Raw genomic sequence first — 17,158 nt, 5'->3', positions numbered from 1 at the left:
CTTTTCTACATACAGATAAAGAGGACATCTGGGCCCAAATGGACTTCTAATCTGCGATAAAGGCTCCATTACAGAAAAGAAAGATTGTTCTAGATTCAGATCTCTCCCTCCTGGCATTGTTTTTATTATCAACCTGTGCCTTAACTCAGAAATAGCTACGCAGTAAATACCTACTCCCAGGGCTGGGCGCTTCGAAGGAGAGTCTTGGCGGCCGTGTACTCCATGAATCCGGTGTCGTTGAACAAGCTCATCTGCTGAAGGGTCTGTCCAATAGTGATCTGCTGTTTTTAGCTTGGTGTACTCCAGAGCACATGGTCCAACTAAGAAAACAGCCCAAGAGAGAAACCTTCTGAGTCTGTTCAGACACGTACTTGGTCTTATCCTGCTGGCCAAGTACTGAAAGCGAGATTTCCTTCTCAAGCATGTGAATATTAACAATCACTTAATGATCCTACAGCATCAGCCCATAATGTAGACAATACATATAATAACATATCAGGTCCTATTATCTAGGGCTGTATAAAAATATTCCTGTAGGACACAATACCCTGCCATAGCAGCATGGTAGTTACAATCTGCTAGCAAGCATTCAGTAAAATGCTATTCACATTCTGTTCTCTGATCCATCCAATAATTAATAATAAAACCAGATGAACAGTCTCTACTAGTCTCCTAAGCAACAAAACAACATCATCTGTGTTGCTGCATTATAAATAAACTACATGCTAGAGATAAAAATCACCTTTTGTAACACTGTCATAATACAAAATGATTTAAGAAACAATTTATTTTCTTTAGCATAAGAAGAAGTAACTTTGCAAGAACTCACCTAGAAGAGAAGCCAGTATTGGGCCACAAACAGGATCTGCCAGTAAAGCTTCTTTTTCATAATATTTACTAGGAATAAAAGATCAGACCCCAGTCAAAAACACCAACAGTTATTTTTTAAAAGCTCTTATGCCTCCTAGTAACATGAGTAACATTAACTTTAAAAATATCACATGTTACTGCTTACCAGAAAGTATGCCAAAGGAAGTAAAAGAGGCAAGGGCAGAGAAGCTAGACACGCTGCTATTAACCTGACAATTCCTTCAGCATTTGCTGTGGCCCCCCAGCAGTCCAGTGGAAGTTGACTGCATGTGCAGGGGGAAGCATGACTACCGAAGTCACGTTCCAGGTCAGACTTCATACTTAAAAACTGAGGTCAAACACTCATTTCAAGAGCAAATTCAGACAATTAAATTACCTATATAAAAGGGAAGATTTAAGAGTTTAGAGTTCTAAGAGTTTTACCAAGGCTGAAAATAGGACCTAGGCTGCACATGTGGAGTGCTGCGCATGTACTGAAGCAGAACACATTTTCAAAGCTTGGTGTTAGTTACAGTTCTAACACAAAAATTCCAGCAATAGAATTTTGCTGTGATTATCAAATACACTCTCCCACACAATGGAATGATAAGAAAACTGTGTATTTAAACAGAGGCAGGACCAAAGGGATCCAAACCCTATATATTTCCCGAATTTGACAGGTAGAGGAAGAGCAGTTGCTAGGATTACCTAGAAATCAGCTATGTATGCATCTCCTCTAAAAGCTCTAATGGAGCTTGACTGGCTCATCTACTGAACTTGTAAAGAAGAAACGTTGTGTTGGGTTTGCAGGTAAAAAAGGCTTTTACAACATGGTGTGTCCTGAACTATTTTTAAAGGTCATTAAAATATATCATAAGAAAGCTATGGAGAAATTAATTTAGCCTATTGTAGATACCTGCTTTAGAATTAGATCATTTCCTAAACTACATCAGTAACATTGACTGGACCTCCATGGAGCATAAAAGGAGCTCAAGAACAACAAGTTCAATAAACATACACTCCAGACTTCTATATTTAACAAGACTACCACCACCCCTACTTTGGATCCATATTCCGCCCTTGATCAGCTGTGTAATCTCAGGCAAGTCACTTCCCCCCCAGTATGCTCATTCTACCTCATCTATTTTTGAACTGAGCTCAAGAGGCAGGAGCTTGCCTTTTGCTAAATGTGTTTACCCAGTATATTTGATTTGGCGCTTTGACCACTAATGCAATATGGAGACAAACAATAACTCTGTGCAAGCAATTTTGTCAGTTTTCCACAGAAACCAAGAGATCCACACATTCTTAAACATCTCTTCCATCTGTGAGGAATAATCTTGAAACACTGTCAAGAAAAATGACCTACTACAAATAGTAGCTCTTGCAATGACCCCCAAAGTCTTCTTATCACAGCAGGCAAAGCTGACTTATAAAACCACATAGCCAAAAAAAAAAAAATCAAAACACCCAAATTTCTTGAACTGTCATTATCCTCTGCTGTCTCTCCCACTAGGTGGGGCTCAAACTCTAAACCACCTTCTCTTCATCAAGAACAGCAGAGCTGAAGGACTTAAACATGAAGCATTTGAGCAGTAATGTCACAAAAACACATGAGAACAAGCCTTATGAAGAGGTTTGCTTTATTCACTAAGTCAGGTTCTCAAAATCACGCACGTGCAATTAAGGACCTGATCCTAACTCATTTGAATGGATGGAGAAGGCAGTAAGGTGAACATCTATGATACACAGTAATGGAACAATTAAGACTGAACATTCTTGACACATCTCCAGGTGAATTACGTGGAAAAAGAAATTAAAAAATCCTTGTATCCATGTATCAGCAGACATCTTGATACAACAGACTAAAATGCTTTCATTAACTACGTCTCTGGGACACAGCCAACCCTCCCGCTGTCTCTTCTATACTCAACTCTTAAAACAAACTGGCATTAGATATCCCAGAGCAATAGTTTTCTTTGAACAGCAAGAAGACCTTTCTTCCATTCTCCTCCTTTTTATTGGCAAGATAGATCATGAAAATAAAGCTGATGACAAGGAAAACAGTAATGCAAACCTGGAAAATACTGTGAAAATAAGTTCCTCTCCCTTGTTTAGACCCATGGGCTCTGGACAGCCAAGAACGTGTCCCGCCAGTGCAGAATTACAAGAGCACCACTGTGAACAAATTGTGATGGCAGTGGGTACAGACGTATCTTTCTGGGACCATATCAAGTTTTAGGGTTCCTACCTTTCTCTTCTTATGGGAAATTGTCCCCAGTGTGCCCCATAATTCTTCTTTATCAGTTATGGGAGGGTAGGAACAGTAAGAGTTAAGAACCAGCTCTTGGGAAACCAAAGCCAATGCTGGACAGTAGGAAGCAATAATAAAATAGAGAAGACTTGTTTTTTCCTCTTAAGGAGTCCCTGTGGATTACATACATAAAGCATTGGTGCTCTTCAGTTTTGCAAGGGAAGATTCACTTTGCACAAAGCTTGACTTTTCTAAAAAGGAACCATGACTCAAAGAACCTATTTTCACAGCCCTAAGGTTTTATGCCATTAACCCATCCTGTTCTAAACTCATTTCCCCTTCTTTCATCTACAAAGGGCATTTTCCTCCCTGACATCTTAAAGTTCCAAAGGACTGTTTTCAACTAATATAAGTGAATTAAGCACTCCTGACCTATTAGAAGACATTTCTATTCCACTAAGGTCTAGGTCCCATTAGAATTTGGGCACCTAATATACTTCAAGTTAGTTTTTTAGCTGATTTCTGGAAAGCTGTATGGCTGTTAACATTTTTCTAAGTCTGAAACACTGTCAATGATTCAAAACAAAAGTACATTTTTTTTCTAAATGCCTGTGCAGCTGGTTTTCTTCTTACCAGAAGTCTGCATCACAGAAGTTGTCAGAAGACCTTGTTGCAGATACCCAAACACCTCAGTCCAACAAATCCCCGTGCTTCTGATTCTTTCCTTACCTGCAGTTATCGACGATATACTGCACAATCTTGTCGAGTACTTTCTCAATCAATGCTGTCCGAACCCATATGTGTTTGATGGCCTGAGGTGTCAGGACAGGTGTTTTGCTTGTGGTTGATCCCTGCCTCTTGAGGGGTTCCTGCCCATTTGGCTGATTTTTCCTGCAAAAGGAGATAAAGTAAAAGTAGTCAGAATTCAGATGACTCTTCTCACAGAAAGCTCTCCAGTGAAAGACTGCGTGGAGAGGTGTTGGAACACACAACACGTATCTGACAAATGTGTATCTGTGTACTAGCTGTCTACATTACTGTGTTAGTACTCGCTACCACTGGGGTGCGGAGTTTTAGTTAGTCCATCATGTGGGATTTTCTGAAAATCATCACTCTAAAGATTTAGGATGCCTCAGTTCCAAGTTGTGAATAGGAAAAGTCTATAAAGATTATCTAATTCACAGACAGATGCTAAACAAGCTCTAAAGAAAGCCCCCAAACAGGCCCTCAGGCTAGGTAGTCACCTACCAAAAATACCTTTTCCACTTCTGGAGCTTTAGGAAAAGCCCAACATTTGTGCTCCTCTAAAACTCCCACATACTAGGCTGAAATGAATAGGCTGTAAATTCACTGCAGACCATACACTCCAAAAGAATGAAAAAACAACAAAATGCAAAGTGTAGCAGAAAATAAGTAGCACCTGATGAACAGAAGTTTGCTTCTTATCAAAGCAAGCTTCGCACTTAGTTGGAAAAGCCCAAGGGAGGATGGTAAAAAGAAGATTCTTGCCTCCCAGCTTTGTCTGGTACCTTCAGGCTGAAGCTAGCCATGACCCCAAGAAAGCACACGGCTGTTTCAGCATGAGATATTCCCACTGAGACCAGAAGCATGGAGTAGGATTTGAGATAACACAGGCAGAGCTTTTCCAGGGACCTCCTGCTATACGATCATCCGGCAATCCTTGGGCACAGGCCCATCTTTTCGTTGTCTCTGTAAAGCACCATATATAGCTATAGCAGAGTCTGTGCTACCATCCTGGCAGTGAGATCCTACCTCCTACCACCTACAGAGTGACAACAAGACACCTAAGAGAGAAGCAACAGCAAACTGAGAAACTAGAACTATAGCAAATGAGCATCCAAAGCCAGCTGGGAGCTTGCTTACTGCCAAGACCCACTGCTTATTCCTCCAGCGTAAGTCAGCACAGCAGCAGGTCCACCTCAGACTGAGGAGCTTAATGCTGCCTTTTAATGGCAGGATGGCAAGCTGGCTATACAAAAAGCAGAATCACTTCCCAAGTGCGGCTGTAAACAAGAACATGGGGGCTGCTCAGGACAGTGGTCTCTGAACCATGCGGCAAGTTGTCATTCCTCTCTTATCTGCTGCCCAAATAAATCTACTTGACCCCAGTCCAATGAGGGACAGTGGCATGTTGTGCCCCAGGCATGCTGTGGGCAGGTGTTTTGCCGCACGTACTTCTCTCTGCAGACCCCAGTATGGCATACTTCCTGCCATGCCACTGCACAGCTTCGCATGGTTGGAGCTGCAATTTGCGTCATGCCAAGGAGCAGCTTCGTGCCTTCTCAGCACAACGTGTGCTCTTATCCATGCTGGGTGTCCTGCCACAGTGAGCATCCACCTCTCATCCATTGAGTACTGGTGTCCAAAATACATTTTCATACTGACAACAATGCTCCCTTCACTTCTTCAGTGGCACTGACACAAATTATTGCTTGTCACTGTTGAGATAATTAACAGCCTGAACAGATTTGGAACCAGAGATTGATTTTGAAGCTGAATGTGCTGCCCTGAGCCTTCCAGTTTCTAAAAGGTGACCCACAAAAAGGAAAATGGGTTTGTTCTCTCCATTTCTCTTTACTGCTGCCTAGCAAAGTCGCTGAAACGTGAATTTGTGTTCCCCTCCTCCCTCCCCACTAGCTTTGCCTGCGGCATGAGTTATGTAAGACAAGATGACAACACTACTCCATACTGAATACCTAATATGCAGCAGCAAGTCACAATGCACAATTTTATAAGGTGGTACCAGCCAACGTGAGTCTCCCATGACAGCACTGGTGGGGCACTGCCCCAGATCCTCTCCTCCTGAAATATGTAACACGCTAAGCCATGTGTCCATAGCATAGCTGGTGGTGAAGCTGTGCCAGCCCTGCCACAGCATGTGATGACATCTTGTGATGGGCCCGTGCTCCTGCATCAGGTAATATAATACAGTTGCAGGAGAAAGTGAACTATAAAGCTGAGCACGGGGAGAGCTTCCTACTTCTGCACAGTACTGCTGTCTACTTGTACTCTCCATGTACTGCATAGGGCTGACAAGGGAGGACTAACCCCCTTTATTTCTTTCCCAGAAAACTTGCACCTTAAAATAGCAGAAAAAGAAGGTTCAATTTTGTCCTAATAAGGAGAGAAACCCTGACATCTTCAACAATCTGCAGTAGAAAATGCACGTTCTCAAATGATCCTGTGCTTTGACAGTACTCAGGTCCCCTTTCAGGAAAGCGTTCAATTACAAAGAGTAAATACGTTAATTGGGTGCTGTTCTGAGTGAGATCTGTAATTCCTCTCTGCATTTACACAGTTCCTAGTCCTCCATTAGGCCATGACAGCACCTCTACAAGGCAACACACACACAGTGACAATCCCAAGTCAAGAAATACACATGACACCACTGACATCAGAGGAATTCAGATGTGCTTAACTCCATCCTAAAGAGGGGCGTTCTTAAGCCACAGTCTCAGGAGCAATTAGACTGCTGCAGTGCTTCTGTCTCATTTTATATGTTCAGCGAAGTGAGTCCACCCCCTGCAGTATTTCCTAATAGAGTCTCTTTGCTGTGCATATTTTCTACAGCACTTAAAATTTGTGGTTGTTAATAGCTGAAAAAACACACAAAGTTTTTCCAAGAGAAACCACAGAATTTAAGTTCATTTGCTCCTTTCTGTTAGAGGACAAAGCCAAAGGTCTCTGGTGGTTAGAGTGGGGTTCATGCGGGCTCTTAACTGAGGAGCAAGGCTGGTGAATTTTCAGGAGAAAGCATCCTTCTTCCCAACATTTAAAAAACTAAAATTAATAAAATTCCAGTCTATATCAGTAGGTACACAATTAAAAGAAAATATCAAAAATAGGCACCAATCTGTTAAAAACTACATAATGAAGTCTGATAATTATAAGTCTAATTTTCTGGCATTTATCTTTATTAAACAGAAATGTAAGTATAAGTGCCAATTTAAACAACTGTCAATAATTGAAGACTTCAGTGCAACAAAAAGTTAAGCTCTCTTGACAAAGCCCTTCATACAGCAAGTTGATCAAGAGGCTAAAAGTTCCTACAATGTACAAAGACGTCTTAAGGCTTAGCAGTTCCACTGCACTACTGTCTACAAACAGAACAAAAAATGCTCCTGTCCTGAGTTTACAAGAAAAGACAGTCATCCCACAGGCTCATGCACTGTGATTCAGTCAGCAGAACCACATGGAAAATTTTAATTGCACTACTTAGCACTAGCAAGAAGTTCAGGACTTTCAGCAATCTCAAGTCCTTGACTCCACAACGAATTCAGTTGTGCTCAAGTCCAGCATGTACTTAACTGCTTTCCTATAATCAGCCTCTCACTGCTGACCACCTCTTCTTGAGTTCATCCTTCCTCCTATCATTCTTTGTATCCATTAACTTATTTCTACCATAATACCCACAAATCTTCCGATACTGGTTTGGCAAGGAACATGCCAAACAGCTTTTCCAGTAAGTCTGTTCTTCAGTTCCTCTTGCCATCCACATCCCTTCCCACCAACAGTCCAAACTGGTCCACCACACCCTGACTGTGAGCATTCTCTAAAATCACCAGTTATTATTCACTTTTGTTGCTTTATGTGGACTGGATGCGCAGATCCGCTATACTGAGAAGCAAAACGAAACACCAAAGACCCAGTTCCCAACCTCTGTCCCTTTGCTAGCTGTCAGCTTGATCAAACAAAAACATTTGCCTAATAGTTACAGACACTAAAGAGACAAAGCTTTAACAAACGTGGCCAAGGAAGACCCCTTTGCATTTACCAAGCAGTCTCCGTATCCTCTCCATGCTGCACGCACATCATAAGAATTTTGCTGATAAAGAGACCTCAGCCTCACCTGCTTTCTACCTGCTGCTGCAGTTCCTGCACTTTCTTGCATATGTCTCCAGCTATTGTGTATGTCTTGCCAACTTTGGTGAACAGTGCAGCCACCTTGTCAGTCCGCAGGAAGCCAGCAGCCCTGCGCTTCAGCATGTGCAGGAGACACGCTTCCACAACACCTGCAAGAAATGGAAGGAGATAAAGTTATGGGTACTGCTGTCCTTCAGTCTTCTCTTTGGTGAATGCCATCTGCTAACACCCACTGGTCAGGTGTGGAGTCAAGAGAACAGAGGAAGGAGGGGAAGAGACAGACAGAAAGACAGACTAGATCTCAAAATCAGATGACACAAGCATGTCTCTAATCAGCAACAATAAGCACCTTCTGAGTTGCAGGTAACGTCAGTATATAAATGAACCAAGGACTGAAATATCTCCCAGTATTTTCACCCCATTTTACGCATGTCACTGTGAAAGAATTCCCGATTCAACTGAAAATGAAGCCAAAGTCAAAACCTCTTCTCAACTCTTCATAGCAGAACCAGGTTCCCCAACTCAAGATATAATGAGCTAGAAATCTGCTTTTACTGATGATCTCTGTTTTGAGCAGAGGCTCCTGTTTATCTTTGTGAGTTGCTGCATCCATTTCTCCCACTTGTATTTCTCCATATGGTAGGGTGTTTGCAATGAAAAGGACTAATTGGAGGTCATACTTTCCTGTTATTTGCTACTCATTTTTAAAACCATGTTGTAGGAATTTTAGCACTGGCCTGTGAAGAATGATACTGGCAAGAATACATCTCATGTAAGTTATACAGAGTTCAGGTTCAAACCTGAACTGATCTCTGAATGCAGAACGTGAGAAATTGCTGTATTTAACCAACTACTGGCATGCAGTCGATTGCTGTGTATCATTTAATCTATCTAGTGACCACACAGCTTTCCTTGCCACAAGATCTTGATTTGCGGAAGAGGCTAGAACAAATCATCCTTTTATTTCCAATTATTAAAATATTAACTCTTCACGTCCCAAATGGAAGTGAGATACTTTCATTATGCCACCTCTCATTGGAAATAGGCATGAAAATAACAAAAAACATCTACCAACCCCCTCCCCCTCAACTGCCTTATGTATTCCATTCTCCTCCAGCAAAGGGAAGACTATGAAAAGAGCATGAGACATGCAAACATTATTATCTCATTGGTTAACACAATTGGGAAGGAACTCCGATGCAATGAGACTACGGTATACATGGAAACCTACAGGACGGTAAGGCTGTATCAGGAGAGTTAAAGCTGCTTTTATTATGTGTTTCACTGTTTCAAATGGGATATTCAAGACAAAGCCACAAACTGCTCCTAGAGTACTGCTGCCTGCAGATCTCTCATTACATGGTGACTAATACGAAACCTAGAGAGATGAAGAGGCTGAGGAGAGATGTACAAGAATCAAAGCCAGAGCTTTGCTTTCTTCAGAAGACATATAACCCACAGGCATTTGGAGTCCAGCTAGGTCACAGCTGAGCTGAGCTGGTTTTTGGGGGGTATTTGTGTGTGTGTGTGTGTGTGTGTGTGTGTTTTAATATTCCTGAACTCTGAAACAAGTCTCACTGAGGGAAGTGGATTTTTGAGTTGGCTGGGTGGAGAAGCTTGGTTGTTTTACTGTGTTAATAGAAGGGAACACGTATCAAACACAGCAGCGTGACAGCTGGGTGGAAACAAACTCTGCTGGGAAGTGGTACAACGATGATGCCTTCCACTCACCTAGATTACAGGAAAGACATTTTCTTTCTGGTGAAAACAGCAAAGATAGGAGACTTCTAACATCATCCCACTCAATCCTCCCTCTGTTCCTTCACATTAGGAACACATGGATTAATAACAGTGAACTTAAACATCACCACCGGACATTTCAGTTCACTCTCCACTGATGAGTGGTCCACAGATTGCAGTTGCTCCAGGCTCTCTGCATATTCACACCGTTCTCTGTTACGCTGGGTTTGTCACCTCAAACACAATTACAAATAGCTAGACCTGTAATGAGCTTCCACCACCACTTGGATAGACTCTCTGATTTGAAATGCTTAGCACACCTTAATCAAATTATGTTGTGGGCATCCATGTTCCAGCCTAGAAAATTCTCCAAGCGCCAGGGGCAAGCTCCTAGAAGAATGACTTGTTCAAGGCTTTGCATCAGTAACAAAGATCTCCAGGGTAAGATGCCCATGTACCCAGCAACCGTGCATCTTGATGTGGTAGGATGTAGAGCTTGGAGAAGCAATAGCCATTGGCTACTGGATCTGTTAAGGAATCAACTGCAACTCAGGCATCATGATTAGGAGCTAGGGAACAAAGTGACAGACCTCGGGAAAAGACAGCATCACCTGTGACTGGCATGAAGTTACTCTGCAACCACAGGTACTGAAGATGAACCAGTTGTTAGGACACTTGCTGGCCTAAAATCATAGGGGCTACTGGAAAACAAATAGGAAACTGAACAATTATGCTAGGGAAGATAAAGCCCTCCCAAAGCACTGGAGATCACTACAAGACAATAAAGCCATAAAACCTGATAAGATAGGCTCACCTTCCAACAGAAGGAATCCAAAACATAACACTATACCAGCTACTACAAAGAAAATTCACTGTCCCAGCTGAAACCAGGACAGTCCATCATCTAGCTTTGGACAGAAAGATTAAAAGGCCTATGAACTCAGAAGAAAATGTAATACTACTACAGCCTGAAAGGGAATAGAGATGCAGCCAGACCTACAACTACAACAGATCCATCTGTGAGGTTCATTTTGCAAACCTTACTGTAACATGCTCTGATGGTCATCAGTAAAAGACCGCATTGCACTATTTCAGCCTTGCAAGACTGTGCATCAGAAATCTAACCAGGTCTCATGTAACCTGCTGCAGGAAAAAGAAATAAGATAAATACAAATAAAAAAACCCCAACAAAATAAAAAACAAGCCTTCTCTATCAGCTTTTAAATCGAGACTGCAGACGACTCACCCAGTCAACACTGTCCATAAAAAGGTATGAAGGAGAACAGACCAATTCATTCATAGGGAGGGGGAAAACCCCAACTTTATCTGCAAGGTGTGCACTCGCTGAGACCCACGCAGGTATGCCAGCCCTTACAGAAGGGTTTAAGTTCAGCATCTGAGCAATGCTGTCCTGCATTTAATAACAGCAGGCAGTCCTGCGGTAAATTGCAGTTAGAATTGCCACATTACATTTTTGTTATGAGTGACAAATGGTACTCCATCTGCTCTGATACACATTGCATCTCTCCCGAGATTCGGCAGCTAATTTTGAAAGAAGGCAGTTATTTTGTTGCACTTTAAGCCCAATACTGTCAGGTGCTGAGCATTTCCTGAAGACTCCCCCTCCTTATTGTGCTTAATGGCCTCCAAATCCCATAATACCTGAAAGCCTGTGTCTGAAAAAGACCTCTCCTCACTGCTCAGTCCCTGAAAACTAACCTAAGTCCCAGGCAAGACTGAACGGCATGCAGAAACACCTCCTGCATTTAGCTAGCCTAGAAGCTACAGCAGTTGGGGGATCACAGAATGTTGTCTGTATTGAACAGTGTTAGTAAAAACATCCCCTTCATCTCCAGCACTGCTACCCTATTTCTTTGCTTTGCAAGACTAAAGAATGACCTGCTAAATGAACAAAAAAAAAAAATTAAGAGAAGCATTTATGAAGTATTAATGACTTCACATTTTGTGTCTTATCACACTGGAAAAGAGAAAACTCTAATTGGCTTCCTGCTATCACTCACTACACAAATTAACCTAATGCGTGTTCAGAAAGCACAACCATTTGCTCTTTGAGTGCAAAAAACAGCACTACAAAAACAAATTGGAAATGTGCTGTGGGATAACCATGCCATTATTTTGCTTTCAACTGTGAAGGCAGATATGTTTTTAAGCAAGTAACATTGGATAAAATCTGACAGAAGATAAAATTTCCATGGAAAGCCCTAATTTCCTGATGAGACAGCCAGTGAAATTAAATACTGATGGCTTGGGGATACGGGATTGTTCATTTTTAACGATTTTTATTGAGATACAACTAACCTGAGTTAGCAAAGCCAAGTCTTCTAATTGTATACCCTGAATTCATTCTCTGTAAAATAGAGAAGTCAACATTCATTCTTCTCCTCCTTCCTAGTCCTAAGTTTTAGACTGCAACTTCTTCAGAATAAATTTGATATATTCCCTTATTGCACAACCTATATGAGAAGCACCGCAACTGAAACTCCAATTTCAACTTAAAATGAAGCAAGAAACATGTACTGTCTTAACAAGTCTCTCTTCAAGCTGCCTAATCTAAAACATGTCATGTAAATGCTGTTGCCAAGCTTTCCAAAAGCACAGGATCATGATGCACTGTGCGGTGACCAGCTTCTTCCAACACTCGAACAACAGGGACAATTCAAATAAACACAGGAAAACCGTACACACACATAGCCATCCTCCAATAAATGAGTAACTCAGGAGCTTGGCAAGCAGTACAGGTGGTATAAATGAAATAGCATGTCTCATGTACTTACTGATAACGAAGGACTTGTTTTTTTCTTTTGTTTTGTTGCAGGGCTTTTTTTTTTTTTTTAATAAATAAGAGCATTTGAGCAGTCACAGCATTCAATTGATGTCTTCGGCATAAATGCTCATGCTTTGCATATCCACACCCTCTACTGTTCCGAGGGCAAATGGACAAAGTTGCTGTTGTGTTAGAAAGTGGACAAAAGAAATACCAGCCCATCTATGTTATTTCCATGTTGCTGTAACCCAAATAAAGCCTTACTAAGTGGTACAAGAAGGTATTCATACACTTTTACACCCACTATCTCTCTGAAAAAAAATAGCGTGATTCACCCTTCTTTGTGATCTCTCATTTAATTGCTTATTACCTCCCAGTTTCACTTTAAACAGCGCCAAGAAACTCATGTTTGGATGGATAAATAGAGTATCCTAAATTTAAAAAAAAACGGTTATTTACTTTCGGTATTACACTAAGGTCCCATTGCATCAAGCAGTGTATAAACACATACTGAGAAACAAACACACATAGGTAAGACTGATAAAAAGTAGAAGAAAATATATATAAATTTATCCCACTTTTTGCAGTAAGAGAACAGCATTCTTGAACGCTTAAAAGACTTATCAGGAACTGAGGATCAAGGCGCTTATCAGCATTTTATCTGTAAGTAGATTTATCTGGAAGCAGAGAAGAAAGATTATTCAGCCTTGTCCCCTTGTGAGTTGGACAGTAAGTCACTGTGTTTCTCCTCTCCATCCTATTCCAAAGAGAACACCAACAACCCCTCCATGATTAGGGCTTTGTTGCAGCTGGCCCTGGGCTATATTGGAGTAACTGTCCTAGCATTTCTTACTGCTGTTTGCAAAAAGGGCCCTGCCCCGGCTGAACCCAGAGGAGCCCTAACCCAGGAAAAGCAAAAACCAGACTCACTGACATGTTGTATGGCAACAATGGAACAGTGCCAATGGCCTCAGCTTTTGCAGACTCCTGTTCTCTTAGGACGTGAGCTTGATTGCATCAAACAAGGCTACCAAGCAGCAAGTCTCACACTGCTTCCCACACTGGTATACTTCCCAACCAGAACTACTGCCTCAGAAGACAACCACTCCCTTGCTTTTTCACCCACATTATGCACAAAAGCCTCAGCATGGCACTATTTCCTGCAAGGAGGACCAGGACACATAGACACATCCCTGCTTGACCCCTCTCAGCAATCAGCTTATACCAGGAAACATCCGCTGCAATCAAAGGACATCTGTAGGTGGCAAAGGCAATGCCTGTGGTCTTAGACAAGTGGGAACCCAGCGCCGATGACATCTGTGCAAACAAGGCTGTTTCTACTCAAAGGAAGAGAGCGCATCTGTGCATCTAACACAGAAGCAGCAGCGGGGGCGAGCACTGTTTGGTTGCCCATGGGGTTTTGCAAGGCCAGGTAGAGCAGCATGGGAAGAACAAAGAGTGATGACAGCGTAGGGATGTTCTTCACATCACAGTCATAGATCCTGTCTAGCAACCACCACAACAACTCTTAACCCAGCTACTGTTTTGCACTGTCTTTCAATTAGAAATAAAGAAAATGAAAAAAGAAAAGCAGCTTTCTGGATGCCTGAAGCAATGCAGCAATAATTGGTTCCAAATCTTAAATGAAGCAACCTGCCTTTAAAAATAACTGCAAAGTGCATTGCTGTTGCTTAGGAAACAGGCTCTCTTCCCACCTTTGCTGTTGTTTTTTTTTCTTTCTTTAAAACAATAAAATATTAATGAAACAAATTCAGTGAAAAGCACAGCAGGCACAGTTTTAATTATTAATAAATGTTGCACCTGCCACAGAGGGCAATTTCCACAGTGACTGTCCCTAAAGCACCAATATTTAATTATTCCATTGTGACATTTATCATCACAAGGACTTGGCATAACATCAGTCCCCAACTGACTGTAATACACGCATAGTGGTTATTTGCAAGGGGAGAGACACTGGAATTAGCTGCTGGATTGCCTCAAAACGTATGTTCCATGGGATGAGAGACTGACGCACCATGTCCAGTTCTATGTGTAAGGCACCCTCAGATCTGGGTTCAGGGTACAGTGCCAGCCTGTGTGACCTTCAAGTCACTTCATTCTCCTCTACTTCACCCACAGACTGAGGCTAACAGTACTGTCTGTCTCCAGCTTTTCTCTCCAGGCTCCTTCATACAAGGGAATTATTCCAGAACAGCTAACTGACTTCACATTCACATCTGACCTAATCTGAATTAGCTTTCAAACACAAAGTGGCTTTTATCCAGTTAAACGATGAAGCATTCAAGGAGGGCAGTACATCTTGCAACACAGATGCCCTCCTATTCCAACCCAGGGGACCGTACAGATGTCACCTCCGTAGCGGACGACAGCAGGAAGGCACCCCTCCAACACAGCAAGGGGCACAAGAGCTTCACAGCACATTGGTTAAAGAGGTCAGCTGCCTGGAAGAGTCAAGGAGGGCTTTTTGCTTACTGTGTGTGCAAAGGCAGACAGTGATCTCATTGCACTGTGTCAACATCACCCACAACCACATTCTCCTGCACGTGCACACACAGCCAAGCTCAGTCAAAAAGGAAACTTTAACACGTCCTGAACAAACTTGCAGAAGAATCACCTCAAGCTGCAGAATCTTTTAAAAGGCATGAGAGGACCCTGACAGTGGTGCTCAAATGGCTTTACAGAGAGAAAATACAAGGTATTTGAGGACATCTCCTTAGCTCCACTTAGCTTTTCTCTTTTTGTTTCTCGTCTGTTTTAAACCAAGCACAAAAATTAGATTTCTATTTTCTAAGCATTGCATTGAAACAGTAAAAGCACACTTTTTACAGTGAAATAAACTAGCATTTACAAACTCTTCTTCCTGAAAACCTCCAAGTCACCCCAGGAAAGTCTCTCCTTTTCTGTGCAGGAAGGCCTCCACAAACCCATTGCTTTGCAGTCAGGCTGCTTACACTCCTTGCGTTCTGGTAATCTGCAAGGGAATTAGCATTGTTTCTTAGGCAGCTCTTGGATTTAAATCAATCCTCCATGGCAGGCTCTCAGCATTCATCTTGTAGGCTTGTGGGAACAGGTGAAAACAAACTGAACTTGCTCATTTACCCTGAATATAATATATACCCCTCCTATTGTTCTGCTGGACGGTGTCAGAAATGACAAGAAATTTTAACTGAACACACAAGGGTATGGTGTGCACAAACACTCCTCCATTTCCACAATGCATCAGCATACATTTTCAAACAGTTGAAATCAATACAGATTATGTATTACAACCACACTCAGCGACACATGCGTAAAACCCAACCAGCATGCGATGGAGACAACATCAAGAATACATGGTAGAGCTGGGGTGTGTGAAAAAAAAATCTTGACAGATAAGTATTCTGGGGGAAGAGGGCTGGAGGATTAGGTAAATCAGGTTTATGCAAACCCACTTTTCTTTATTTTTGAGAAACCAAAAATAGGTAATCCCCCTGGAGTTGCAAACTGCAGAATGCAGAGCTCAGATTGCTGCCTAAAAAGATAACACACAAAACATTTTAGGGGTTATAGTTAGAAGAACCTTTGGGACAGGAAAATGAAGTTATTTACCTATTTTAAAGACAATGAACTATTTTTTCCCTTTTTGGAATCTGACACTCTAAAAAGACATAAAAAGAGATGAAGGTTTAGCTGTTTCTGGAGGAACGGATAACATCAGAAAGACATCAACAGGTAGTTTTGTGTGCAAACAGGTAGTTTGTACACACATACACATGTTTTTATTTATATGTATGCATGCACACAGGTGAATAACTACTGTAAGCTTTCTGAGCATAGAACAATGCGATTCTGAGCCCGCCTACTGTCACTATACTTACAACAATAAATATATACAAAAACTGACTACAGAAAAACACAGATATTCATTACATATAGATTGGAAGAGCAGCACTGCACTTAGAATAAATCAACACAGCTCAGGTAATTCCCTTGTATGGTTCAGCTAACAGCAGCCATCTAAAAATTCATTAACTCCAGCCAGTTTTGAGGAACATGCCCTGCAGTATCCACCACTGAATTTAATGAAGTGCAGATATGTTATTGATTTACAGTCCAAATAATCATGGTCCCCAACAAGCTTTGGAAAATGTCACTTTTTTATGACTTCAACAAGGCTATTTCTTGCAGGGTCCGGTAAACAAGTTCAGTTTTCTCTTTTTTTGCCTTTATGAAAATCTTGACATGACTTAATGGAGTGTGAAATAAGAGAGAGCTCTAGGGAGGGATGGGGCTGGAAGGGTGGTAAGCAGAGAAAAGAAGGCTTGTGGAAGGATTATTTATGGGCTTTATTTAGCAGACAAAATTTTCCTTAGACAGGAAGAAATACCGCAGCTAAATACCTTGTTTTCATGGAAACTATGCACAGGGAATTGAATTCATGAGGTTGAAGAAAATAAGAACAAGTGAAAAGAGGACAATGATAAAGAAGCAATCAGATGCTCACGATCTCCAGCTACTGTTGCTTTACCTAGCTAATCACAGGTCTGCCCAGTTTGAAACCAATTTTATTACCAAGTTATAGCATGCTATGTCATTGAGAAATGCCTACTGAGTAGATGAGATACCCAGCTGTACCGGCATACTAG

At 41.6% G+C, this 17,158-nt stretch overlaps 1 protein-coding gene across 2 annotated transcripts in view; it reads right to left on the bottom strand.

The window, feature by feature from the left end:
- The window catches only part of SGSM2 (small G protein signaling modulator 2), a 68,724-nt gene that overhangs the window by 24,314 nt on the left and 27,252 nt on the right, over window positions 1–17,158 (bottom strand). For both annotated transcript variants that reach the window (XM_010573872.1, XM_010573873.1), the window contains exons 3-6: window positions 7,974–8,136; window positions 3,833–3,994; window positions 830–897; window positions 175–320 (exon numbers count right to left, since the gene is read on the bottom strand). In XM_010573872.1, coding sequence (XP_010572174.1) covers window positions 175–320; window positions 830–897; window positions 3,833–3,994; window positions 7,974–8,136 — 539 coding nt within the window. The remainder of the gene's footprint in view (window positions 1–174; window positions 321–829; window positions 898–3,832; window positions 3,995–7,973; window positions 8,137–17,158) is intronic.

This window comes from Haliaeetus leucocephalus, unplaced genomic scaffold (genome assembly GCF_000737465.1).
Source record: "Haliaeetus leucocephalus isolate CR32 unplaced genomic scaffold, Haliaeetus_leucocephalus-4.0 Scaffold395, whole genome shotgun sequence".
NCBI classification, from domain to species: domain Eukaryota; kingdom Metazoa; phylum Chordata; class Aves; order Accipitriformes; family Accipitridae; genus Haliaeetus; species Haliaeetus leucocephalus.
The sequence above is the reverse complement of the archived record's forward strand: the minus strand, read 5'-3'. Positions and strand labels throughout refer to the sequence as shown.